This window comes from Cavia porcellus, unplaced genomic scaffold (assembly GCF_034190915.1).
Source record: "Cavia porcellus strain 051 isolate PalLab524CR breed Dunkin Hartley unplaced genomic scaffold, mCavPor4.1 scaffold_10, whole genome shotgun sequence".
NCBI classification, from domain to species: Eukaryota; Metazoa; Chordata; class Mammalia; order Rodentia; family Caviidae; genus Cavia; species Cavia porcellus.
The window spans coordinates 42071897-42098822 of NW_026947493.1; the positions used below are offsets into that span (position 1 = coordinate 42071897).

Genomic DNA, 26926 nt, shown 5'->3' on the forward strand with positions numbered 1-26926 from the left:
GAACCTGGCTTGCCCAGGGGCACATAACTGCTCAGTACCAGACAAATATTTTGAACATTCTGACTCTATCTGGTTCCAAAGTCCACACTTTTTCTACAGCAGAACACAGCCTCACAGTTTACCAGTATAGATTAATGAGAAAATGATGTTTTATTAAATATCTATAAGAAAGAAAGGTCAAAATCAATCTTAGTTACCTATTATCTAATATATCTAATAATAAATAAATAGTATTAGTTTTCTGTTGGGAATTTGGAGACACACAAAGGTCAAGGGACATTTTCAAAGCCCATAGTAAGAGAACTCACCTATTCAGTAAATACTGCAAATAGCACATGAAGTTCCAGTCATTCTGGATTATGCCATGAAAATTAAGCCATCAATTTGATCAAAACTCTAGGATCAAACATATACAAATAAAAATGAAAGTCTATTTTCTTCTTCTCCTAGGTTCTCTGCATCAGAAATCCAGGTACAGATCTGGGTGTGGTGCTGCATGCCTGTCGTCCTAGCAATCAGGAGGCTGAGTCAGACAGATCATTGCAAGTTCAAAGCAAGCTTGGCCTACAAAAAGACTGCCTGGTAATTTTCTACATTTGTTTCCAAATTTAGCTTTAGAAAATGATCACCTACATCAAATTTGATGGCACACATCTATAATCCCAGCACCATGGGAGACTAAGACAGGAGGATTACAAATTTGAGCCCAGTCTGGGCAGATCAGCAATTTAGCAAGAATTCACCTCAAATTTAAAAAGGGATAGGGAGTATACCTCAGTTTGAAGTCCCTGGGTTCAAGTCTCAGTCCCAAAAAATAAAACCCTGCATTATTCTAAGTAGGGAGTTCTTCTGCATACATATTTTTAAGTAGCTCCAAAGTGCAAATTTACAACTATTGATCTAGTGGAAGAGACAGAAATTACATAAATTATCTATTGCTTTCTAGTACATTAGAACAAAATTTAGCATGAGGCTTGCTGGTGTTCTTCTGTAATTCCCACTATTTGGGAGGTTACTTTAGGATGATTGCAAATTCACAAATATGCGACAGCCTGGGCAACATAGTGAGACCCTATCTTGAATAAAATAAAAAGGATGGGGATGAAGCTCACTGGTGAAGCACTTGCCTAGCCTGCATGAGGCTCTGGGTCTAATCTCCAGGCCTGAAAAGAAACACTTACTAGCTTTATGTAAGAATCATTTATTGTCTCCTAGGTTCTCCGCATCAGAAATCCAAGTACAGGTCTGGGTGTGGTGCTGCATGCCTGTCCTCCTAGCACTCAGGAGGCTGAGTCAGGCAGATCATTGCAAGTTCAAAGCAAGCTTGGGCTACATACACAGTGAGTTCAAGACTAGCGGGAATCACATAGCAACATCCTGCCTCAAAAAAACAAATATAAATAAAATAAAATACAAAGTCAAATTAAATCATTAGGTTTAATCTACTTTTAGGGTGAGAGGTTCACACAAGGATGAGTTTATCAGGAGGCAGAGCTCATCTGGATCACTTTAAGGCTATCACAAGATATAAACAAAGAATTATAAATCAAGGAAGTAATATAACTACTGATTCTATTTTAAATCAAAGACAATGAGCATAGTTACTGTCTAGGTCTTGGTATCTAAATATCATTCCTAGGAGAAATGACTGATTCAAGGGCTGGAACAGTAAATATATAAGATGATCTTGGAGATTTTGAAGTTCTAGAAAGGAGGTTTTAAAAACCCAGAAAAAGAGACCCATAGGCCAGTATAAGAGCTCCTACCAGTCTAAATTGGAACAATTTGAGGAACAAAATAAAAATCATGGTATAAATTAAAACAAAACATCAAGTAAATATATATGAATAAATATAAATGAATAGGGAGGAGAGACATTTTTCCTTAAAGAACAATTCCAATTAATGTATGCAGATATTTCTATGCAGGACTTGAAACTTAATATTTTACTTTCCTAGAGATTGGAAAGAATTTAGTGACTCATTCCTCCAAGAAGAGATTTTGAAAAGGAGGAAAAAATGTGATTTTTCCATGGAGAAACTATTAAACACTACCATGGTCAAATAATCAAAGTTAAATCATTAGTAATAAATTATGTTGATATCATAAAGATATTGAATTGTGTATTCTCTTTAAACCTTATTTCCAGAGTTTAATTTTATGAGAAAAACATCAGATAGATTCAAAGTCACGGGATATTTTACCTAATACCTAACCAGATGGACTCCAAACTATCGAGGTTACATCAAGGTCATGAAAATAAGAAAAAACTAAGGTAAACTTTCACAGATCAGAGACTAATGAGATATGTTGACTGAATGCAACAGGCATCTTGGATTGTGTCCTAGAACAGAAAACAGGAGATAGTAAAAACCACATAAAGTTTGCAATATAATCAATGGTAATCTACCAGTGCTTGTTGCTTGGTTTTGTAGATATACACAGTAATGTAAGAAGTTAAGATATCTTAGTTACTTTTCTTATGGCCAAGACAAAATACCCAACATCCAGAAATTAAAGAAGTGTATTTAGCTCACAGTTTGTAGAGGTTTCAGTCCATAATTGGCTCATTCTAAAACAATGTGGTGTGGCAGAGGGGCATCACAGAAGAGAAATAGTTCATGGCAAGCAGAAGGTAACAAAACGAGCAAGGGGCGACCACAGCTCTTTCTATTCCTTATGTCTTATCCAGACACCCTAAGATGGGTAGCACTCAAACCCTTACTCCTAGCACCTTTGAGACTAGCATTGCACCATGAATCAATTCTAGCATCACATACACTCTAGATCCAGCCCAGAAAAAGCCCTATCTATGATCATATGAGACTTTGGGGGGAACATCTAGATATAAGCCATAACAAGGAGAAACTGGCTAAGGGATATGTGGGAATTTTCTGTGCTCTTGCAACTCTTCTGCAAATCTAAACTTATTCTAAAGTAAATTTTATTAAAAACAAAAAGCAAATCTTGTTACTTTTTAAAAATTATTATTATTATCATTGGTTTATTGAGACATGGTCTCACTGCAAAGTGTAGGCTGGTCTTGAACTTACTCTGTAGCCCAGGCTGGCCTCAAACTTGCAGTCATCCTCCTGTCTCAGCATCCTGAATGCTGGGGTTACAGGCATGAGGCACCACGCCTGGCTCTTGCCACAATTTTCAAAGTGTGGTGACTGGATGATTTCTCCTTGGATTAGCTTTGGGCTCAGCACCTATCAAACCCTAGTTGTCCTCCACTAGCCACATACTTCTAGCATCAGGTGCCATGAGAAATGTTAATAGGCCCTTTGTGTCACAGCATTAAAGTAGCATACCACTTGGTTAGGTAAATTCCTAGAAGTCATCCTTATCATCTGAAGACCCAAAAATAACCTATCACAAAGCAGCCCAAATTCAATTCTTTTTATCTTACCCAGATCTCAAAAATGTCCAGATCCATTCCAGGGAACCTAGAGTGAAGTATGAAGGAAGAGAAGCGGGAAAGTAAAAAAACAAAACAAAAACAAAACAACTTAACCAATCTCCCTTTGAGGGGTGCTTTCAGACATTTTCCTGTTAAAATATAGAATATAACATCTGACCCTATGAACTCAGGGCTTGGTCTATCCTTGGGCCTTAGAAAGTGTTGGTGCAAGTTTTGGGTTCTGAAGTACAAGTTTTAGTTCAGCAGCCAATTCATCCTAACATAGCTCAGAAGAACAAACAAGTGACCTGTGCCAGAAATGCCACTATCTGTTGTTTCCAGCCTTTCAACTCAGAAGCTCTTGATCTTTCATGAAGCTTAGATTAGGTACTTACCCTTACCAAATTGTTCCCTGAGCCACTCTGCAGGATTGGGTGTATCTTCTAGGTCCATCCCTAGTTCCATGGGTTAAATTTGAGGTTTTTTTTTTTTTTTTTTTGTCTTTTTCCTTTTTATGGGTACCAGGGATTGAACTCACGACTGCCTGCTTGCAAGGCAGGTGCTTATGCCGCTGAGCTAAATCCCCAGCCCCTAAATTTGAGTTTCTATCATTCTCTTACCCTTAGGCTCACTCAGCATGTGGTTCAAAACTTAAAAAAAAAATCTTTGTGCTGTCATAGTAGGCCCTCAAGAAGCCCTTGTTGAGTAAATGAATTAAGGCTCTTGGTGGGAGGAGGGAAACCCTAGGTAGGAAAAGCCTGGCCTACCTGGGGCAAGAACATCAAGCCCCAGGTACCTGTCTGCTCAGCAACCTCTGGGATCAACTGCAATGGGAGGTAAGAGAGACTGCCAATCAGTAATAACTTCCTGAAAGGACAAGAAGAATAGAGGCAGGTATAGAGGAGCATGTTTGTAATTATTCCAGCTTCTCCAAGGTGGGTGGATGAAGAATTTGAGGTCAGCCTGGACAAAATAGCTACAGTAGTCTCCAAAAAGAAACATAAAAAGAAATATTGATGGGTCTCACCTCCTACATATTAATATTTCATCACTCTTACACACATTATCATGCTGAATCTGGCTAACTACATGAAATGCTCATATTTTCACAAATTATTTGAAATTTAGACTACCAACTCAAATATTGTAAAACGTATATGTCCCAATGAATCAGACTAAATGCTAGAAATAGACAGGAAAGTAAACATTTTTTTAAAAATAGAAACCTTTATTTAGATGGACTTTATTTAGAAGTCAGCAAAGCAGCCACAGCTCACTACCCCATCTCACAAGTATTCTATGTGGTTTCAATTCTTTGCAGTGCTTAGAATGATTTAAACTTTTAAAAAATAATACTTAATGTGCACATGATTGAAACTGAATTCATTCTTAATAGTCAATTCCTGAGGTTTTAAATACTATTCCCCGAATGACATCTCCATCTTATTTAAAATTCCACATATTGGAAAGAGAGAAAGGAGGGAAGAATAAGGAAAACACCCTGCTTGTTTGTCTTGGAGTTGAAATCAATTTAAGTAACTTCTTCATCCGCTCTGATCAATTTTGTACTCCTAAACAGAAGCGATTCCGGATGTGAGGTACGTATCTGCCCTCAAGTCCCCACAATTTGTGACGAAAAGGGCTTAACATATCTTTCTTCTACACTCGCGGCTACATACACCAAGAGCACAAGGTTTACACACAAAAAACGAGCCCTAGCTGAGTAGTCATAACAAACTCAAATCCACACGAAAACGCACGCCCCTGGTGGGGGGGGGGGACGCATGCGCACAAGGACGGCGAAAGGCGGCTTCGGGCGCTCCGGTCAATCTCTACGCCTTCCGCCAGCGGCTTCTCTGAGCCCGCCTCCGAACCGGAGCATATAACTAATTGGTCAGTGTGGTCCGGGCTCGGGGCGGGGATTGGCTGACTGGCGGCAACGTTCTGGGACAGCCAATCTGGAAACCCGAGTCGCTGGAGAAGCTGCTGGCTGCCGCGCGGCGGTGGTAAGTGGGGCTGTTGACTGGAAAAAGTTGGGGAAACAAAGTGGTGTGGGGTTTGCCTGTGGCAGGATGTCGTGGTAACAGAACAGCAGCGAAAGGGGCCTGGTTGGGAATGCTAGAGGGCGGCGGGGTCCTTGTGCCGGCGCGGCGTCTGCGCTACCGGCTGAAGGCAGCTGGTGGCGGAGGGCCCAGAGCCCCGTGAGTCGGCGGAGCGGTGCGAGGTCGGGTGTCTGGCCGCAGGCCTGGGACTCGCTCACCACTCCTAGCCTCCTCCCGTACCCGCTTGTATCTATCCCAGACTTTGGGACTGTGTTGGGAGCCCTAGTTTGCGCGCCGTCCACCAGGCAGAGGATCCCTGGAGTGCTAGGCCCCGTCTCAGCTTGGCGGCTGCGCATCTCCTCTCCCAAGTCGGCGTCCCCTGGCCGGTGTCGCGGTGTCACTGTTTGTCCTCCCTCCTGTGTATCTTCCTGACCATGCCCAGTTGGCATCAGTCCCCGAAGAGAAGGCCAGCCTTTGGGAGTTTAAAGTCCTCTTTTGAAATACTGGCACTCTAGATATTATAGAGAAGTTGAGCGAATGAGACCGAGAACTCTAAATGTGTATTCCATGCACCGTTTCAGTGATTAGCAATTTATGGCTCGTCTTGGTCCCTTTTCTGAGTTATTTTGAAGTAAACCCCGGACGTATTTCATCACTTTCATATATTATACACCTTTGTCATGATCAGTAAGAATACTTTTTTCCTAATTATTTGCATCTTAAAAAAGAAGTTAAGAGAGAAGGCTCATCAAGTTGTAAACACCGACACTACTAATTTAGTTTATATTACAAGTGCGTATTGCGACTTTTACTATCTTGTGCTCATTTTTAAAAAGTAAAAAAAAAAATAAAGGTACTGACCTGGTGTGGTGTAATTCCAGCACTCTAGAGACTGAGACAGGAGGATCTCCCACAGTTTGAGACCAGCCTGGGCTACATAGTGAGACCCTGCCTCAAAAAATAAAAACTAAGCAAAAGAGTACCAAAATAAGTATTGTATTAAGCTTTTGAGCATTAATAATTGGTAATTTGTTTGTAGAGTTCTTTTGTACGAAGCACCGTAAAATTGTTTCCACCTTTTAATTATTATGACAGCTCTGTGAAGCATGAGCTATTCTCATTTCACCACTGCAGGGGGCGGGGGAACATTTATAGAGGTCACACAATTTTGCTTGAAGTTACAGTGCTGAAAGAAGTGAGGACTGGAATTCAAGACCCTAATCTTGACTGCGCTCTCATTGCAGAATATTTGCTCTTTTACACTTAATACTTTAAAGATTTTAGTAGCAAACTTCGTGTAAAATTATCTCTCTGGTCACAAATTCATAATTTGAAAGAAAAATAACCTGAACTGTACATGAGTACAAAATAATAAAGGTGTTTTTGTTACTTCGAAATAGTGAAAGATTAACACAATCTGAATTTGAAGTTTTGAGCAAAGTGTGTCAATGTAGTTCAAAAAATACTAAAATTTTTGTTTAACATAGGTAAAAGGGAAAGAGAAGTGTGTGTGTGTGTGTGTGTGTGTGTGCGCGCGTGTAGTCTATCTTCCATTAGCATTTGGTATATACTGAATATTTATAGTGAATATTTCACCTATATCCCTCATTTTCCCAGTAGTACACTATTCCATGATATCTTCATCCAAATAATGTTAGAGGAATAAGATTCTAGAGAGAGAGAAATAGGTTGTTTACAGGACAGCAGAGAAGACCTTCAGGATTCCTCCCGTGCAAAAGTGATTCAGAAGCCTAAAAGCAAGTTTAGAGTTATTGTGAAGGAACTTGAGTGCCAGATGTAAGAAGGTTGAACTTCATGAGGAAAGAAGGCCTCTGTCCATCTGGTAGGAAACCAGTAAAATGGCACTGTCAATTCATCTGAGTTATGAAAGGATTAGTAGGTTGACCTGATAAATATAAAGGAAATAAACATGGGAAACTGGTGAAATAATGAATATAAGAAAGAGAATGGAGAAAGAAGATAGTATGAAAAAGAGAAAAAAAGTATGAAACAGTTGGTTAAGTGTTGATAACAGTTGGTTAAATGTTAATTTTCCATGGGTTTGTTTTCCTGTGAGGTCTTATTGTCTCACTGCTCTTTGATATATTAGTTACCATTCACCTATTCAACTAAAATTTTTTTGATTGATATATTTTAGATATACATAATCATAACATTATCATAGGAAATTCTTGTACATGATATGCTGTTTTGCTGTCTCACTACTTTTTGATATGTTGTTAATCTATTAAGCTTTAAAAATATTTTTATTATGTATTATTGATAGAAGTTGCATAGTTTATACAAACAAATCACTGTAATCCTACCATTGAAAAATGCCCTGCTAATGATAGTTTACTGTATAGCCTAAAGTAGTGTGAGGCTTTATTTTGTATAGATTGAGAGTGATAAGTACTATTTATTTGTTTAGTGATTCTGGGGATTGAGCCAGGGGCCTTTGCACTGAGCTACATCCCCAGCCTTTTTTAATTTTTATTTTGAGACAGGATCTTCCAAGTTACCCAGGCTGGGCTTGAACTTGGTATTCTTCTGGGAATTTATTATTACCAATAAATTGTATAAATATTTGATAGCATTTAACATTAAATTGTACAACTGGATTTGACTCGTGGTTAAAATGTTAAAAGTCAAATAGGAAATTTAACTCTTCACAGCTAAAAAACATTGTAACACATTCTTTAACATGTAAACATTAAAATATGACAATTTAAAAAAATATGACAATATTAACAAGCTATTTTAAACTTTGCTCTTTTTTTCCCACTACTGGGGATTGAACCCAAGTCTTTTCACTCATCTCTACCCTCACCTTTTTATTATTTGATTTTTGAGATGGCATCACACTAACTTGTCCAGGCTGAATGAAACTTGCAGTCCTCATGCCTTAGCCTCCATATAAGTGCTGGTATTAAAAGTATGCATCACCACACTCAGTGTACTAGTTACTTTTCAAAATTGATTTTTTGTATATTAGTAGATTCTGTTACAGTATGTAATGGGTACTAGCCATAAAGAGATTGGTTTCCTGAAAGAGGTAAGTAGAATCATTTTGTTTTTATTTAGTCAACTGCCCGCCCCCCCTCCCTTTTAATCCCATCTACTTGGGCTCAGGTAATGTAGAAAGTTTTTTTGACAGAGTATTAACACACATGGTCTGGAGTCCAGCTGTTAATGGAGTTCTTGTTCTCAGCTGAAACCTCCTGGGCCAAGCCTTTAGTGTCTGATTTCTATCAGCATTTTGACTAGTGTTGCTTTGACTGGAGTCTCCCATTAAACATGGCTGACAACATTCTAGATTTTCTTTAGCCAGCATTTCTAAGCCTTTCCAAACTTCTCCCATACACCAGTTCCAAAGGCTTCTGTCCACATGGTTAAGTATACTCAAAGCAGCGACCTGACTTGTTTGGTATCATAAACTGTCTGTTACTTTTGTCGCTGTAACAAAATACCTAGCACCCACAATTTAAAGGAGAGCTTTGTTTTGGTCATGGTTTTTAGAAGATTAACTCCACAGCGAGCTGACTTCAAAGTAGAAAGAACATTATGGAAGGACCTGCAGGAGGAAAGCTGCTCATATCATGGCAGCCAGGAAACAGAGTGGGGAGGAGCTGGGAGGGAGATACATCCCTGGAAGAGGGTATGACCAGTTACTATCCTCTTTTAACCAGGCCCAGCCTAACAGCATGGAAGCTACAGTGTCCCCATGATTCAGTTGTCTTTTAAAGTCTTACCTCTGAACACTTGAGTCTTCGGGGGAACATTCTAGATCTAAACCATAACCCTTTGTTTTAATTGTAGACTTTTTATGTGTTAGTGCAAATCAAATACGGGGCCTCATGAATGTACTGTTACTGAGTTACCTCCCTGGTCTGTCCGTGTGTGTGTGTCTCTGTTTAAATAGAATCACATATCAATGTTAGTTTAGAGCTTTTTTCATTCATCGTTTTATTAGGAAAAGCCTTTTATGCATAGCTATTTTTTACATAAAATATGTAAGTTATCCTTAAACTGTTACCATTTCTTTACAGACTCTTCTAGTTCTTTATAAAATATATGTTCTTAAACATTTATTATTTCTTTGTTTCCTTTTTTATTTTAATCATAAACTTTTTGGGTACATTTTGGATATGTATATAATCATATTCATCATAGGAAATGTTGTATCATCATGGACATATCTTGCTTTTTCTTTTTCTCCCATTCTCTCTTCCCTTCAACTCTTCTTCCCCTCCTTATTTATAAAAGCTTTGTTTAATTTTTCCTTTTCTTTTTTCCTCACCTCTCCCTTGTTCCTCTTCCCATTTGAACATTTGCTTTCCATTTCCCAATATCTATTCCACATTTTGTTTCTTATTTACACTTTTTTTTTCATACACAAGAGAAACTGCAGTTTTGAAGCATGTGTCCGTTTTATTTCACTTTAGAGTACAGTGACCATAAACTTAGAATGGGTACATTGGATTTACTTTAACTACTTCCCCATCGATGTTCATTGAGATTGCCTCAGATTTTTCTCTTTTACAATATTTTTTTTTTGTCTTTTTCCTTTTTATCGGTACCAGGGATCGAACTCATGACTGCCTGCTTGCAAGGCAGGCGCTTATGCTGCTGAGCTAAATCCCCAGCCCTGTATCCTTACCATATTTTTAAAAATTGAGCTTAAGTGCTTTTTATAAAGATAAGAGTTTACTAAGTTTTCACATCACTAACACTCATGTGCAAGAGAAAGTAATTGTTTTCTTAAGTTTTTAATTAGTACATGTTTGCAGTACTTAATGATTATATTCAAGGTACAGTAATTCTCACGCAATCCAGGGGACAGTAATTATCACACATTGCATCGCAGTCACCTATAAGTCACTTTTCATCATGTCCTTAGACCTGTAGGCAGCACTTTTAGTGAAAAAATATTATTGACTTCTAAGTAGTTTGTTTATATCTATTTCTGTTAAACTCTTCAAAAGATTTGTCTTAAAAAGTTATCAGTACATAATTTATTTGCATGCTTAAAATTACAAAAAACATTTGATGAAACACATTATTCATTATAGGGTTACATCTAAGAATATCACATGCAAATGGTAGACCTTTATAGTGGATGTATAATGTCTCTTTTATCATGCAGAGAGAAATATTACCTCTAAAAATGTCCTTCAGAAGTTTAATTTCATCTCTGAAGATCATTAACTTTAAAAAATTTTATCAAGTTTTAATTAGTTTGTGTTCATAAACCTTTATCTCATTGGTTTTTAAGTTGTTGAGAGATGTACTAAGGTTATGGGATTTATTGTCCAGTGAACAAGATGTCAAGTTCTGTGCTATGTACTGAGGACATAGCAGTGTACTTAATTTTGCGTGTATAGATAGACTTTTAAATTGTGGCTGGTAAATTGTACCCATAAGTTGAATACTATGTCATTGTTTTGTAGTTATGGTGAGTTCTAACTAATAACCAACCTGATGTTAGGGACAGCAGTAGTCATTATACTTGAATTTCAGAGTGTAATTTCCAGAGAGTAAGAGTACAATAGGGTGTTGATATGAGGTTGACATTTCATATGATAAAGGAAGTTTAAAAAAGTGTTTTTTGACCTTATATCCTAAAAGAATAAAATAAAACAATAACTTTAAATTCAGTAATCTTTTTGTGTGTTATTTTAACTCTCTTGTTTGTGTTTTTTTTTTTTTTTCTTTCTTGGTACCAGGGATCAAACACAGTCTTGAGCTTGCCAGCAGGCACTATGCTGCTGAGCTATATCCCTGGCCCCTTGGGTTTTGTTTTTTTCTTTTGCATTTTTGTTTGGCAACAGAATGGATTGTTGTTTGTTGTTTGTACTGATAACAATTATCTAATCTTTTAGTAATGCTAAGAGCAGTTAGTAATATTAATGATTTTGCCAACCAAATAATTAAGACTGCTCTTAAACATGTTTAGATATTTTCTGTAAAATGGGTCATTTTCCTCATGGTGTAAAGATAATGTACAGATAATTAGATGCCTGTTTCCTTGAGTAATTCATCAAGACCAAATAAAAATAAGTCCTGCCATACTGTTGTAGCTTAAAAGTTACCAATTTTTGTCATTTAAAGTTTAACGACAATTTCTTGGTTTTTTTTTTTTTTTGTTGTTGTTGTTGTTTTTGTGTTTATTTATTTATTTATTCTTTAGTTTTTGGTTTTTTGAGACAGGTCTTGCTTTGTAGTGCAGGCTGGCCTTGAACTCACTATGTAGCCTAGGCTGGCCTCAAACTCAAAAGACAGTCCTGGCATAGCCTACTGAGTGTTAGGATTATAAGCATGCACCACCACATCCGTCTGACAATCTTGTATTTAGTGCTAGCAATATTATTGTGAAATTCTAGTAACTTTTATATAATAATCTCAAAGTAGATATTCATTAAGTTAAGGTGGGATTGTATCATCTTTGCTTTGATGCTATAAATTTTGTCTACCTATATATTAGTATGTATTTTTTATTGTGTTTACTGAGAGAAGGAAAGGGTTTTCTTTTTTTAAATTATTATTATTATTATTTTTTGAGACTGAGTCTCATTGAGTAGTTTAGGGTAGCTTTGAACTTACTGTGTAGCCTAGGCTGGCCTTGAACTTGTGATTCTTTTGCCCCAGTCTCCAAGTGCTAGGATTACAGGCCTGTGCCACCAGAATGGGCAGAAAGTCTGCTTTCAAAATGTATTTATTTCTCATTTCTTCTTGGTTTTCTACTGCTCTGCCAAACATCTCTTCCATTAAAAGTAGTTTGTTATTTCTCATAGATTGTATTTCTCATAGTATTGTAGTAGGTTAGAATATAAATCTATATCAATTTTATAAAATATCTAGGAGTAAAAGCCGAGCATGGTGGCACATACTTGTAATCCTAGCACTTCGGAGGCAGTGGCAGGAGAATTATTGTAAGTTCCAGACCAGCCTGGGCTACAAAGTGAGCTCAAGATCAGCCTGACCTACATAGCCAGGCCCTGTCTCAAAAAAACCAACCCCCCCCAAAAAAGAGAGAGACAGACAGCGAGAGAATAGGAGTTCAATTGTTTATGCTCCTGTGCTCATGTTCACATAGAGAAACTAGGAAACAATGTATGGCCTAATAGGGCTGGGGATTTAGTTCAGCGGTATAAGTGCCTGCCTGGCAAGTGCGAGGTTACGGTATCAAAAAAAAAAAAAAAAAAAAAAAAATATATATATATATATATGGCCTGTTTCTTTTTTTTTTTGTGTGTGTGTGTGGGGGGGGAGACAGGCTGTTGCTATGTAGTTTAGATTGGCCTCAAACTCACAATGATCCTCTTGCCTCAGCCTCTCGAGTGCTGGGATTATAGGTGTGTGCCACCATGCCTGGCTTTTTTAAAAAATATTTTTTATTCGTAAACTTAAGATTTACTTTATATTGACAAATCTGCAATGAAAAATAAGATTCAAAAACAAAACGTCAAATGTGCAACTGTTCATCCATTATGATACTGTGCCTTTAATCCCAACACGTTAAAAGGCTGAGACAGGAGGATCACAAGTTTGAGCCCATCCTGTACAGTTTAGTGATTCAGCAAGATCTTGTCTCAAAATAGATGATAAAAAGGATCTGAGGCTATATCTTAGTGTGAAGGTCCTAGGTTCAGTTTCCTATACAACAATGACAAAAAAAAAAAAAAAAAAAAAAAAGAGAAAAAAATCTGTATGTCTTTATTACCTGAGACCTGGCAACCAGAACTTTATATATAAAGTTACCAAATAAGGAAGCTGAGGCACAAAGATTGCAAATTCTAGCCCAGCCCTGGGTGATTTTGGAGAGACCCTGTTTCAAAAAACAAATTATAAAGGGCTGGAAATTTCACTTAGTGCTAGTTAAGTGCAAAGGGCCTGGGTTCAATTCTCAGTACCGATAAACTGATTAGATAGACAGATCTGCTAAATGAATAGATGGATGGTTGGATGAATATACAGATATATCAACCAAATGAATAGGAATGCCAAAAAGTCTTTGTTTACCCTCATTAAATAGAATCAAAAGAAATTAAACACAATAATGCAGAAATACCAAGTATCTTGGATGTAAAGGATTGAAAATGGAATCATTAAACCAAATAAGAAAAATTTTGAATTTTGTAGCTGGTATGTGCAAAAAAATGGTGCTTCTGAGTTTCTTTTTAAAAGTATGTAAGCCGGGGCTGGGGATTTAGCTCAGTGGCATAAGTGCCTGCCTTGCAAGCAGGCAGTTGTGAGTTCGATCCCTGGTACCGATAAAATGGAAAAAGAAAAAAAAAAAAAAAGTATATAAGCCTAGTGGTAGTTTCATGCCTGTAATCCCAGGACTAAGGAGACTGAGGTAGGAGGACTGCCTAGAGTTCAGAGCCAGCCTAGGGGCATATAATGAGTTCAAGACCAGCCTAAATTACAGAGTGAGTTTGTTTTTTAAAAAAAAGTGCTTAATAACTAGAATTTACTTTAAATCAAACTTGGGTTAATAAAACAGCTGTTACTAAAGCAAGACTGATTTAGGTAGGACAGTAATACAGAGATACATTGACTTAAGTTGTTTTGTAAAAGAATTGACATATGTAGAGTTCCAGTTAATAAAAGCAAATTGTTGTTGCAATGGCAAAATTTTAAGTGTTTCCAAAGTAGATCTTTTTGCTTAAAATTCTTTTATTAAGTATAACAAAAATCACAAACATGTATAGTTTAGTTAATAATCACATTCATATAATAGCCATCCAGGTTAAGAAATAGAAAGTGGTTTATACTTCAGAAAACCTCTTAATGATACCCCTTCCAGTTATTACCAGCCCTACCCAAAGATTGCCACTGTTGTAACTTCATGCATGATAGCTCATTTTGCCTTTTATGATTTTCTTAATAGTTGTAGGACATAACGTGTTCTATTTTTCATTCCTGTTATTGGTAACGTATTCCTTCTTTTTCTCCTTGATAAGTCTCATTAGGGGTCTGTAGTTTTGTATTTAGTTTTTTCAAAGAACCAATTCTTGCCCTGATCATATTTCTCTGATGCTTTCATTTAACTTTTTGATGTTTTGTCCAGCTAGTTTACTTGTCCTTAGTGAGAGGATAGGGTATCTGAAATTACCTAACTCATGTATAATGCAAATAGATATATTAACTCTTTTAGATATATTAACTTTTAGATAAACTAACTCTTTTAGATATATTAACTCTTATTTATTTTTTGAGATAGAGGTTGGGGTGGGGTCTCCTTGTGTAGTTTAGGCTGGCTTTGAGTTCACCATGGATCTTAAGCTTGCCTGGAATCTTTAGCCTTCTGAGTGCTGACATCACAGGCATTTGCTGCCACACCTGGCAGCAGAGACTTGTTAGAGGAAGCACAACTAAGCTGAAACAAAGGGATTAGTAGGAGGCAGTTTATTGTAAGAATACAGTAGGTAGGTGGAATGCTGAATAGAAGAAAAGTCCAGAGTTGAAGAGAGCATGTTGAATTTCTGGAATTACCTGTGCAACTGGATCAAGGGATATATGAAGCATGTAAAAGAGGGAAAACAATGAGACCAGTCCATAAAAATGGACTTCAGTGTTGAGGATGGATGGGAAGGAAGAACAGAAGTGGGAGACTGTCAAATTAATAGATTTTTACACTAGTGAAGGACTAGAGTAGTAAGGACAGTAGTGATGAAATGGCATGTTTAGGAGGAAAAAACTTGATTGTGAAACATGAAAGAGAAAGAATAACTGGTCCAATACTTATTTTCTCAAGCAAAGAACACATGAACAACAAATTTGGTAAGAAAGTTAAAATTGATTTTGGATTTTGGTTTGAATACAGATGTGAAAACCTCGATGCAAGTAGTGAAAGAATAAGGGAGAGGACAGGCTGTTTCTGATGTGAGACTGGTGAGGTAGAGGAAAGGACTCCTGAGCAGCTTCTTGGAAGTAGGAATAGGACAGTCTGTCTAAGGCTCAGAGGGAGGTGACTGCAGAGCATGCATAGCAGTATGGTGAGGGATTTTTCTAAAGTGATATACTTGATCATCCGCTGAGAAGATATAAAGAATGGAAATTTATTTGGCACATTGTTCTGGAGGTTGGAACATCCAAGAGCGTGGTCACCAGTAGTAGCAGGGGTCTTGGTGCTGACCTGTGGTGTAAAGTGGAAGAGGGAGGAGGGAAGGGAAAAGAGGAGGGGAAGGGAGAGCAGTGGGGAAGTGTGTATATCCAAGAGGGGCTTTACTCTCAACTGATCCTTTTTGTCAAAAATCTGCTCCCCTGATAATCATATTAACACATTCACAAAGGCTAAGCTCTCATGATCTAATCACCTCACTACACCATCGCATTGGGGATTCAGTTTCCATTGGAAGAACTTTGTTGGGCACATTCAAACTATAGCATGTAGCATGGAGAAAGTTTGAAATAGTTGCTCTGAAGAATGCAAGACTGGGAAGAGCAGAGAAAAAAAAGATTTCTTAGATTCCTAGGCAGTAATGAGGATCCAGCTAAGACTGGAGATAATACATTTGTAATAACATCAAAATGAAAAATTTAGTAATTTTTGTGTAGCTTAGTCCTAGAAAATGTAGGCTGTTGGATTCATGAAATTCTGACTTACAGGATACATAAACTAGTAGAACAAACAATTGAAAATAATGGTGTAAATGATTTTTGGTTAGATTAGGTAGAAGAAAATAAAGATAGGAAGAGCCTGGTCAGATAGATGAAAATTGTGGGAAGGGTTAGCCAAGTTAAAGATGAAGAAGTGGGTGGGCCGGGAGAGCACAGTAGTATGTTGAAGATAGGGAGTTGGAGGGATGTTTACATTGATGGTTTCCAGAAGGTGTGCTGGAGAATTGGAGAAGGTTGGTGAAAGAGTAGCAGTAGGAAACTACCAAGTATGACTTCCTTTCTGTGTTTTACAAGGACTACTTATTTTCTTCTACTTCTTTGCACTTTTTATCAATACTTTTTTTTTTTTTTTTTTTGAGTTTGGCCTGTAGAATTTCTTAGCTTATCTCTTCTTATTCTATTGAAAATTGGTGCTGTGGTGGAGCTATAACTCAATGGCACTGCACCTGCCTGGCAAGCATGCCAATTCCTGATACTCTGCCTTCCGCAAAAAAACCCACAAAAAAGCCAAAAAAACAAAACTAGCTGAAAATTGGTTTACAGAGCCAAGTGTGGTGGTACATGCCTAGAATCCTAGCACTCAGGAGATTGAGGCAGGAGGAATGCTGTGACTTCAAAGTAGCCTGGCCTACATAGTGAGTTTGATAATAATGAGACCCTAAGAAAACAGGTAGAGAGTACATTAAAATGTACCTGTGTTTCTTGCTACAGTGTTCAAAGAATCAAAAATAATATTTAGCATGAACATTAATGAATTTAAAACTTTTTTTGGTGTTGGTGCTGGTGATTGAACCTAGGGACCTCTCATGCTGAACACGTATTCTACAAATGAGCTACATATTCAGATACACAGCCCTTCAGCAAACTTTCTGAAGTGTCTTATCATATGAAGTCAGATTCTCCTATGCAGTTTCAGCTTTTGTTAGTCTGATTCTTGTTCCTTTTTCCTATTTCCCCAATATTAAACACAGTCCTGTATTTCTGGCTCCTCCATTGCTATTCATTTTTACCCTTAGGGCTTATCTTCCTTTTCACTCTTCTGTTGGTAGGGCACAGCTCATTTCAGTTCAGTTTTACAGTGTTTACCATATTTGTGGCTGTTTATGTTTTTCTCTTGTTTCCCTACGATTGTTTAGTTCTCACAGTACAGACCACTCCATGATGAAAGAAGGAGCTTGTATCAAAATGTAAATCAACTGTCTGACCAAGCACACTTCTTTGTTTAGTACTCTCCCTGCCCCCACTTTGTACTATGTTAAATCTCTAGCCTTTTTTAAAAAGTTTGAGATAAGGTCTTGCTAAGTTGATAAGTTAGACAGGATGGGCTTAAACTCATGATTCTTGTGGAGTGCTGGGTTAACAGATGTGTGCCACCACACCCAGATTACTGTTTCTTTTAAATGCAGTATTTCCTTAATGTGGAAGCAGTGTATTGATTTGTCTCATTGGAGACCAAGTACTTCATTGCATTTATCTATATGATACAAGTTAACATTTTAATTCTGTCAGGCATATAGTAAGTGATGGGGACTGGGGCCGTAAGTAGGAGATGCCGTTGATTATAAAAGGACTCACTGTTTTTGACCTTGTAACATCTAAATTCAAATCCCTATCTTCCTCATTTCTGGTGGTAAGCAAAATCTACTTGTTACTATTTTAATTTCTTGCTTCCTCAGCCTCCATTTGCTAACTAAAATACATGAGCTTTAGTCTTTTTTTTTTTTTTTTTTTGTCTTTTTTGAGACAGGGTCTCCCTATGTAGTTCAGGCCGGCCTTGGGCTCACTTTATAGCTCAGGATGGTCTCTGAACTTGCAATAATCCTCCTGCTTCAGCCTCCCAAGTGCTGGAATTACAGGAATGCACCACCACGTTTGGCTATGAGCTTTAGTCTTGATCACGAAGATGTCTTCCTATGGATAGAGTGACTCAGGAGCTGGTGGCAGAGAAGAGGAACCGAGGGGACTGGTATAGTTTGTCTTCACAGGACCAGTGCTGCTGCACTTCAGGCTATTGGTCAAGTTCTTTGAAGATCACTGTCTACCTGGTATCTTTTCATAAATGTAGTTTACTTAAATTAGCCACAGTAGATTTTTTTTATTTTAAAGCAAGAACTCAGACTGGAAAAACAATTTTTAAAAAATCTTGTACTGTTATTACTACTTTAAGCAAACTGATCACTGACAAATTTTGTTTTAATTTATACAAGAAATTTTTAAATGCTTTTCCCTTACTTTGTAACTCATATTGTATACAGTAAAGGTTGTAAATAATCATTTTAATATTTGCATTTAAAATTTTCAGTTGCTTTGTGGACCATGTGCTGCTATGTATGCCTGAAGTACTTGAAATGCAAATTTGGAAAGGCTTTGGTATCTAAATGCTTGGCTGGATTAAGCGCCTGATGAGGATGGTTTTTCAGCAGGTTGGAGTAAGCATGCAGTCGGTGAGTGCTCAAAATTTATTTTAAAATCCAGACATTTAGATATTTTAGGAACTGTTCTGAGAAAATGAACTATGTGACCAACATTTGAATTCAGTGTTTATGTACTATTTTGCTTAGTATTTAAATCGCAAAAATGAACCTCTTCCTAGTGTTGTATGTAACGGGAGTAGCTGTCTGGGTTATCCGAAAATTTCTGTAATGTATTCATGTGATCACTAAAAGCAGTGTTATTAGAGAGGAAGAAATCATTGAATAAATATATTTGACTCACACTTAGTAACTTTGAATGTGGAATTACTAATACTAAATGCTGCAATGTGTTTTATCAAACAAGTAAAAGATGATTCATATCTCCTAAGATATGACAAATATAACTAGAAAGAAAAATATTTTAGTATTATGATTGTACTATGTCAGGGATGTTAGTTTTTATAAGTATTTTCTACTGATAAAGATTTTGTTTTGATCTACTTCCACTATAGTTATTAGAGTAGTTGTGTCAAGCACATTTGTACAATACTTGTTTTTCTTCTTTTTTTTGGAGGGACAGGACATAGTGGTACCAGAGAATGAACCAAGGGCCTTTTCTCTGAACTACATCTCCAGACCACTTATGTTTAATTTTTTGGAAACAGGATCTCTTTTAAGTTGCTAAGTTGCCAAGATGGTTTTGAATTTATAGTTCTTCCTCAGTCTCCCAAAGTGCTGGGATTATAGGCAAGTGCTACCACACCTGGCTTTGCATTTCATTTTCAAATTCAGTGTTCTAATATCTGTGACATGGAATTAAGTTTTTTTGTGTGTGTGCGTATGTGTGTGCGTGCACATTTGTGTGTTTTGAGATAGAGTTTTGTTATGTAGTTCAGGCTGTCCTTGCACTCACTAGGTAGCCTATGCTGTCCTCGAACTCCAAGTGATCCTCCTACTTCAGCTTTCTGAATACCATGCCTAGTGAATTAAATTTTATTAATGATATAGGCAAATTACATCATTTGAATATGTACTTTTTAGTGCACTATTTTCACTTTTTTTTTTTAACCACCATTTGGGTAAATTAACATTTTAGTAGTGATAGCAAAAGAGTTTCTTTTACTTCCAGAAAGAATGGAAGATTACCCTCAAAGTGGTGGAAGAGACTTCTCCAAAGCAGTGTATTTATTTATAATTTCAATATAAAGAATAGTTTAGGGGCAAGATTGTGGATCCTGGATTTAAAGAAACTTGGATCTGAGATTTGTCCCTGGTGTTTACTGTCTTCATCACAAAATAGGGATACATAAAATTGCTCCTGCAGAGTTAGCCTGTGATAGTAGGAAGAGCAACTAATATAGATAGTACCTTCCTTGAATATGGTTGACTACATTCAGTAATGATTGTTTTGCTACTCTTTTGTTTTTGAGACAAGGTCTTACTCTGAAGTTCACACTGGCCAGGTACTCAAAATGTGATGTTTTACTCATTCCCAAGTACTGGGATTATAGGCAGCTCTACCATACCTGACTTGGTTTCCTGTGTTTTTGTTTTGTCCTCTCTAAGTTAGGCTGATAATTACTGGTGCTAATTCAGGCATAAAGCAGAATTTTTCAGGCACATTTTATTTAGCTTTGTTCATTTTAAACTATAAAATGGGTTCCTTTCATCAGAGAATGAGCCAGCCCAAAACACTGAAAGCATCACTCAGGGAATTTCCTATTAATAAGAATAGCTCAGCAGCATAAGCACTTGCCATGCAAGCAGGCAGTCGTGAGTTTGATCCCCGGTACCGATTAAAAAAAAAAAAAAAAGATCACTTAAAAATATATGTAGGCTAGTATATATTCATCAGTTACTCAGTTTAATCAATTTGCTGAAAATCCCAGGGCCTTTGCACTGAGCTACATTCCCAATTCCTCCTCCCTCACACCTTTTTTTGAGGCAGGTTCTTGCTAAGTGGCTAAATTGCTTAGGCCGGCCTTAAGCTTGGGATCTTGCTGCCTCAGCTTCCCAGAGTGCTGGAATTACAGTTCCTACCGTCACATCTAGCTTTTTTGTTTTTGTTTGTTATGTGCAGTGATGGGAATTGAACTCAGGGGCACAACTTCCAGCCCTTTTTATTGTGGAGACAGGGTTTCTCTAAGTTGTGGAGGCTGGCTTTGACTTGTGATTTGCCTGCCCCAGCCTTCAGAGTAGCTGAGATTACAGGAGTGTACCATAGTACACAGTTTATATGTGCTTTGCTTTGTTTTGTTTTAATTTCTAAGGTATTTTTAATCTGGTGACTAAGAGTAAAAATAGAGATGTAGTACATCTAGATTATATCCTTGCACATCTGAAAATAAGAGTTTCATTTTTGCTTTCCTTCTTTGCTTCCTCTTTTATTTTTTTTCTTCCAGACAAGATCTTACTGTGTATTTCATGCTGACCTTGAAGTCACTATGTGGCTCAGGCTGGCCTTGAGCTTGTGGTGATCCTCCTGCCTTAGCCTCCTGAGTGCTGAGATCCCAGGCATGTGGCACCATTCCTGGCCCTAACAGAAAGTTTCTTAGCTCTACCTTTCTCTCTTTCTTTTTTTTTTTTAATTGAATGTATTTGTAGTACAAAATGATTATATTTATCGTGGGGAGTTGGTACATATAAATGATATTTTTTAATTCTTTTTTTTTTAACTTCATTTCTTTCCTCCCATCTTTTGAACTCCTTCATTTATTTATAGATATGTGTGTGTATGTATGTATATATATACATATATATATATATATGTTTGTATGTATAATACCTCTGTACTGCACGATGGTTTCCTCTTTTTTTTTTTTTTTTTAATATTACAGCTCTACCACTAAGTAATCCTTAACTTTGGTCACAATAGTCAAACATGGTAAACCTCAGGTTTCCTATCTGTAAAGAAGATTGTTCAACCAAATATTCATAGTTTATGCAAAACCACTGGGTACTATAAGCGTTAGTACAGTAAGCCAATCTGAGGTGGCTATTTTGGTGGTGTTGATATGTACAGTAAAACACAAAAAGCTAATTATCACTGGTATCCTAACAGTAAAAACAAAACAAAATCCTGATTTAAAAATTTACACTATTTTTTAAAAAGTAGATAAAGCCAGGCATGGTGGCACATACCTATAATTCTAGCACTCAAGAGGCTGAAGTAGGAGAATCACCATGAGTTTGAGGCCAGCTTAGAAGGTCTACAAAGTGAGTTCAAGGCCAGCCTGAACTACACAGCAACATCCTGTTTCAAAAAATGAAAAATTAAAAGCAGATAAAATGGGTGCAGGAAAAATTCTGTATTTCTATTCTTAGGGTACTTTCAAGCATAGTAATGAATTCATTTATATCTCAGATCCTCAGAAATACATATTATTAATCATAAGGTAGAGCTTATATGAAATAGCAAGATGGAGGGAGGGGAGAGCAAGAAGATTTAAAAGGGGGGCAGACTGTAATGTCCCACATATGTGTACCAAGTTCCTATAAGGAATGAAATCATTGTGTATAGCCAGGGGTATAGCTCAGCAGTGTAAGTGCCTGCTTGGCAAACATGAGGTTGTGAGTTCAATATAATAATACTTAAGAATTATACCTTTATTTTCCTTTTGTGCTTTGGCAGAATAATATGAATGTGGCTAGGAATTCTGAGAAAAGAAGAGGATAACTAACAGAAGTCTTAATTTTTAGTTAGTGATTTTGAAAACGTTAACAAGTTTTATCTTTTTTTCTATTTCTTCTCTGACACTCATTAAGAATTAATACTTTACACTTTGGAATTAAGAATTTATACTTTGTGGCTCATAGACTCCTTAAAAACTTGACTATTGGAATGGACCTTCTCAGAAAACAGTTACATATTCTTATGTTTTCAGGAATTTGTGAATCAAATTGTATCACTTTGTTTCTTAAGGAAAATATATTTAATGTACTTAGAGTTAAATTTATAGTTTCTCTTACTAAATATTTTGTTCATAACAAATGAATTACCACATAAAACTTGAGTATGTTTATAGTGGACGAGATAGATGACAACTTCAGATTGTAACCTCACATAGCAGTCACTTCTACAGTATAGTTTCATGATGTCTAAAAAGAACAGACTGCTTCACTGTTGTCATCCTCCTCGCTGTCATCACTTTCAGACTCTTGCCCTGTGTTACAGACTGTCATTACTAGACACAGACAACTCATTAGATTATTTATAAATAGTTTTATAGATAAAGTGCTGGTTTTCTTTTTAGTTATTTCTTAAGGGAATTGAGGTATTTTATTTTCAATGAGATCAAATTTCCTGGTAGTGATAGCTTTTTCCCTACATTCTCTCCTATCTGAAGAAATATTATTGAAAGTTTAGAGGAAGTCTACCCTTCTCCAAATCAGTACTGATAAGACAGAGTTCAAGTTATGGTGGGAGCTGCACTTCGGTCATGCAGTTTCCCAGTTCACAGATGGTGACTTTTTGGTACCATCTGTTCACTGTTTCTTCACAGCCATTTACAGTTTCTTCCCCTCTATGAAGGATGAATAAATAAAGTATCAATACCTAGTTTTTTTTTAAAGTTCCTGAAAGTTAGCTACTCTTTCCTCTCACTTTTTTCTATTACTCAATAAAGATTGTGGCCCTTTCCAAATTTTCTCATCACTAGCTTACGGATTCTTGCTTCATATATCTTGGTGCTAAGTACTGTACAATTCACAGGTAACAGAACAACATTTTGTTAGTTGACTGTGTATACTTGGAAAAAAATCAAAAACTATTTTTTTCCTTTAACTTTGCAGACAAAACCTAAATAGTCTACTTTTTCCTTGTTGTTAAAATCCACTACTCTTGTAGAAAGCACCTGGTATTCTTTCTTCTTGAGATTAAACAGATGGAAAGATAATAGTTGAAATTTATCCCTGCTGCATGCAGAGTGAGAAATGCTAAAAGCTGGCAGAAACATTAGTTTCTGACCTTGGCAAATCCTTTTTAAATTTTCTTTGTGCGCTTTTTGACCTTTCCATCTTTGGGCAGGATCTTTGTTTCCTAGAGAGATGGGAAGATTCACTTTAGACTATGTGATTGTCACATTGTGATGTATAAATATTCCTAAGAGAGTTTTGACTTCTGACTAACTAGAAGATTCAAAAGTGAAAAGACTGAATGGTGTAATTACCATTGTCCTATGGGTTTATTTTTTGAAAGAGATCAAAACTATTAAAATATATAAATAAGTCAAATGTTTCCTTAAATACTGTATTTTAAAATTACTTGTCCATATTTCTTGGATGGGACTGTTTCACTGATTTTGTAGAACAGTGAAGTTTCTCATTTTCCGCTAGTCAGGTATTTTTTTCACCTCAGTCCTCATGTTATTACGAGTATGTTATGATCCCCTGAATGATCATTGCTGTGAAAGATGCTTTACTTTAAATTTCAGAGTAATTTTGCCGTGGTTGGGCATGGTCGTGCTCACCTGTAATCCCAGCGCTTAAAAGGTTGAGGCAGGAGGATCACCATAAGTTTGAGGTCAGCGTGTACTATGTAGTGAGTTCAAGGGGCTTAAAGGAATAACTTCTCTTTTAAATCTTTTATTTATTTATTTTTTTTGTAATGAGAGTTGAGCCTCAGGGTGCTCCAGCAATGATCTACATCCCCAATCCTTTTAAAATTCTATTTTGAGATAAAGTTTTACTGAGTGACTCAGGCTGGCCTCAGATTTATAGTCCTTTGCCTCATCTTTTGAGCAGCTGTGATTACAAGCATGAGCCATGATGTCTAGCTATAGTATTTGTATTTTAGCATTCATATCTGTGTGTGTGTGTGTATGTATGTATACTGGGAATTGAACTCAAAGCCTTCATACCAAACTACATTCCCAACCCTTCTTCTTTCTTATATTTTATTTTGAGACAGTGTCTCTACATTGCTAGCGCTAGGCTCAAACTTTTGATTCGCCTGCCTCAACCTTCCAAAATATTGGGATTATAGGCACAATTTTCACCCTGCATCAAGAAGTTTTTTTTGTTTGTTTGTTTTGTTTTTTAGTACTGGGGTTTGTCTATGTTAGGCAAGTACTCTACCCCTGAGCTACATCCTGCAGCCCCTCCTATATTTTATCTTGAGAGAGGACCTTGCTGAGTTGCTTAGGTTGGTCTCTAATGTTTAGTCCTCTTGCTTCAGCCTATGTGTAGCTGAGGTTATAGCATGTACTATTCTGCCCAGCTGTACCATCCATTTTATTTATATTTCCAAAGGAAGAATTACAGGTTCTGTTGATTATCAGTGTATATTATATTATATTTTGTGGAATTCTGCTAAGAGTCAGTGAATGTAAAAATGATAATAAATTATTTAAAAATTAAAGTAGATTGCCAAGGAATTTCATTCTTCCATAAATCTCACTTTGATTTCTATTACTATCCTTAAATTGAATTTGGTTGTTAAAATTTAAAAAATCAATTTTTTTTTCTCATTTTATAAATTGTGCATACTGTTAGAACAGCTAGAAGGTCTGGTTCTGAAGACCTAGTTTGGGTTAGGTATTGGAGTTACTGTTTGCTATGACTGATTACTTGATCATATGTGTGTGTGTGTGTATGTATGTATGTATATGTAATTTAAAAAATTTTTTTTGTCTTTTTGAGACAAGATCTCGCTATGTGGTTCAGGTTGGCCTTGGGCTCACTTTGTAGCCCTGGCTGGTCTGAAATTTATAAGAATCCATCTGCCTCAGCCTCCCAAGTGCTGGGATTACTGGAATGTGCCACCACGCCCATCAGTCATATTGTTTTTATTAGGGTAATTCCAGTCTTTAAATTAGAGTGGCTGTAAAGTAACCTTAAGAAGGGAATAATGTCCATTGTTCAGAATCTATATATAGCTGTGTTGATATTATTTAATCTTCAGAATATATAGGTGCATGTTAAAGTTTAATGACTGAGGTTAATAGTCATGGTATTCTCATTCTTTTCTTTTAAAAGTGCTTTTAATGGCATACTACTTTTCTTTACCTCTTCTGTCCAGGCTTTCAGGTGTAGCACTCAAAACGGATAGTTTTTCTCTTTAAGGGAAGATCATTTACTGGGGGAGAAATTCCAAGGTACAATTTGTAATGATTTAATATCGTACATGTGTGCGTTTTGTTTGCTTTTTGTTCTGGGGTTTTTGTTTTTTGCTTTAAGCATAGTGTAATGTCCCATGTGCATTATTGTATTGGGTAAATTCTGCTCATTAAGATACCATTAACTCATTTAATGCCTTTATGCAAATTAAAGATAAAGCCATTGAAGAAGATGTAATGCTTGCAGAGCAGTGCAACTGGATTTCACTCCTCCATACCCTCAATTCATGTGCAGCAAATGGCATGCATGGCTCAAATTCACATTCCAAACTTTGTACTAATTTGGATTTATTTTGAAAAGTTCATGTAGCAAAAGTAGCGCATATTAAAAAAATAAAAATTTTACTCTAAGTGCTATGTAGTATTTATATTTTTATATAATGTTATATATTAAACTTTATTAGTTTAATAACAACCAGTTATATATATTTTTTTCACTTTGAATTGAAAAATATTAGCTATTTGTATAACATTTAGAACATCTTGATGCCATAATTAAATATATTAGTGTGTTGCACAGTGAATAGTTCAACAATAATAAATCTGACTGTTCTGGGAGTCTTGTAATTAAACTGTTGTTTTTTCCCCTATTTCCTCAGGTACTTTGGTCAGGAAAGCCATATGGTTCATCTCGAAGTATCGTAAGGAAAATTGGCACTAACTTATCTGTGATCCAGTGTCCAAGAGTTCAGTTTCAGGTACTTTATTTTATGTATTCTAGGTTTTTTAAATTTCTTTTTTAAAAAAATCCATTTTATTCAAAGATAAAAGAAGAAAAAAAACTACAACAAAATTTAAAAGCACATCAATCAGGGGGCAACAATGGTATATACATTGCACATTGTCATCCCTAAATCATTCACCCAGAGCAAAAGACATCTGCATTCATTTGTCTGAACAATACCAGCACAAATCTTTCTCTTCAGTGAACTCAGAAAAGTCAGTAGTATAATTATCTTAACTAATTTTTTTATATACATATAAACATGTTTTTTTCTTTCAGCTTGTCACATTAATGAAACAAAATGATGTTTACACATGTGTCTTATTTCACAAATGAATATGGTCTCAAGGTGCATCCATTTACCTATAAAAGTGTCCAGCTTATCATTCTTTATGGATGAGTAGTACTCTATTGTATAAAAATACCACATCTTTTTTATCCATTTATTGGGTCTTGACTTAGATCTCTGTCTCCCAAATGAGGGTATGGAAGAGGTTTAAATAAAAAGAGACAAATTGTATGATTTTAGGGCTCCAGGAGGGTCAAAACCCTTTAGCTGAGCTTGAGACTCTGAGGGCTGTAACAAAGACTTTTCTGGATTA

The 26926-nt window shown here is 36.4% G+C and overlaps 1 protein-coding gene across 2 annotated transcripts in view; it reads left to right on the plus strand.

Annotated features, from left to right (window-relative positions):
• Window positions 1-4219: 4219 nt before the first annotated feature.
• Mtfr1 (mitochondrial fission regulator 1) overlaps window positions 4220-26926 on the plus strand; it is a 47122-nt gene continuing 24415 nt past the window's right edge. Inside the window, exons 1-3 of one of the 2 annotated variants that reach the window (XM_063257392.1) lie at window positions 4220-4239; window positions 18374-18515; window positions 26200-26298. In XM_063257392.1, coding sequence (XP_063113462.1) covers window positions 18450-18515; window positions 26200-26298 — 165 coding nt within the window. In that variant the 5' untranslated portion in view covers window positions 4220-4239; window positions 18374-18449. Of the gene's footprint in view, window positions 4240-5223; window positions 5410-18373; window positions 18516-26199; window positions 26299-26926 lie in introns of those variants that run through there. The other variant, XM_003480076.5, reaches the window with a different exon arrangement.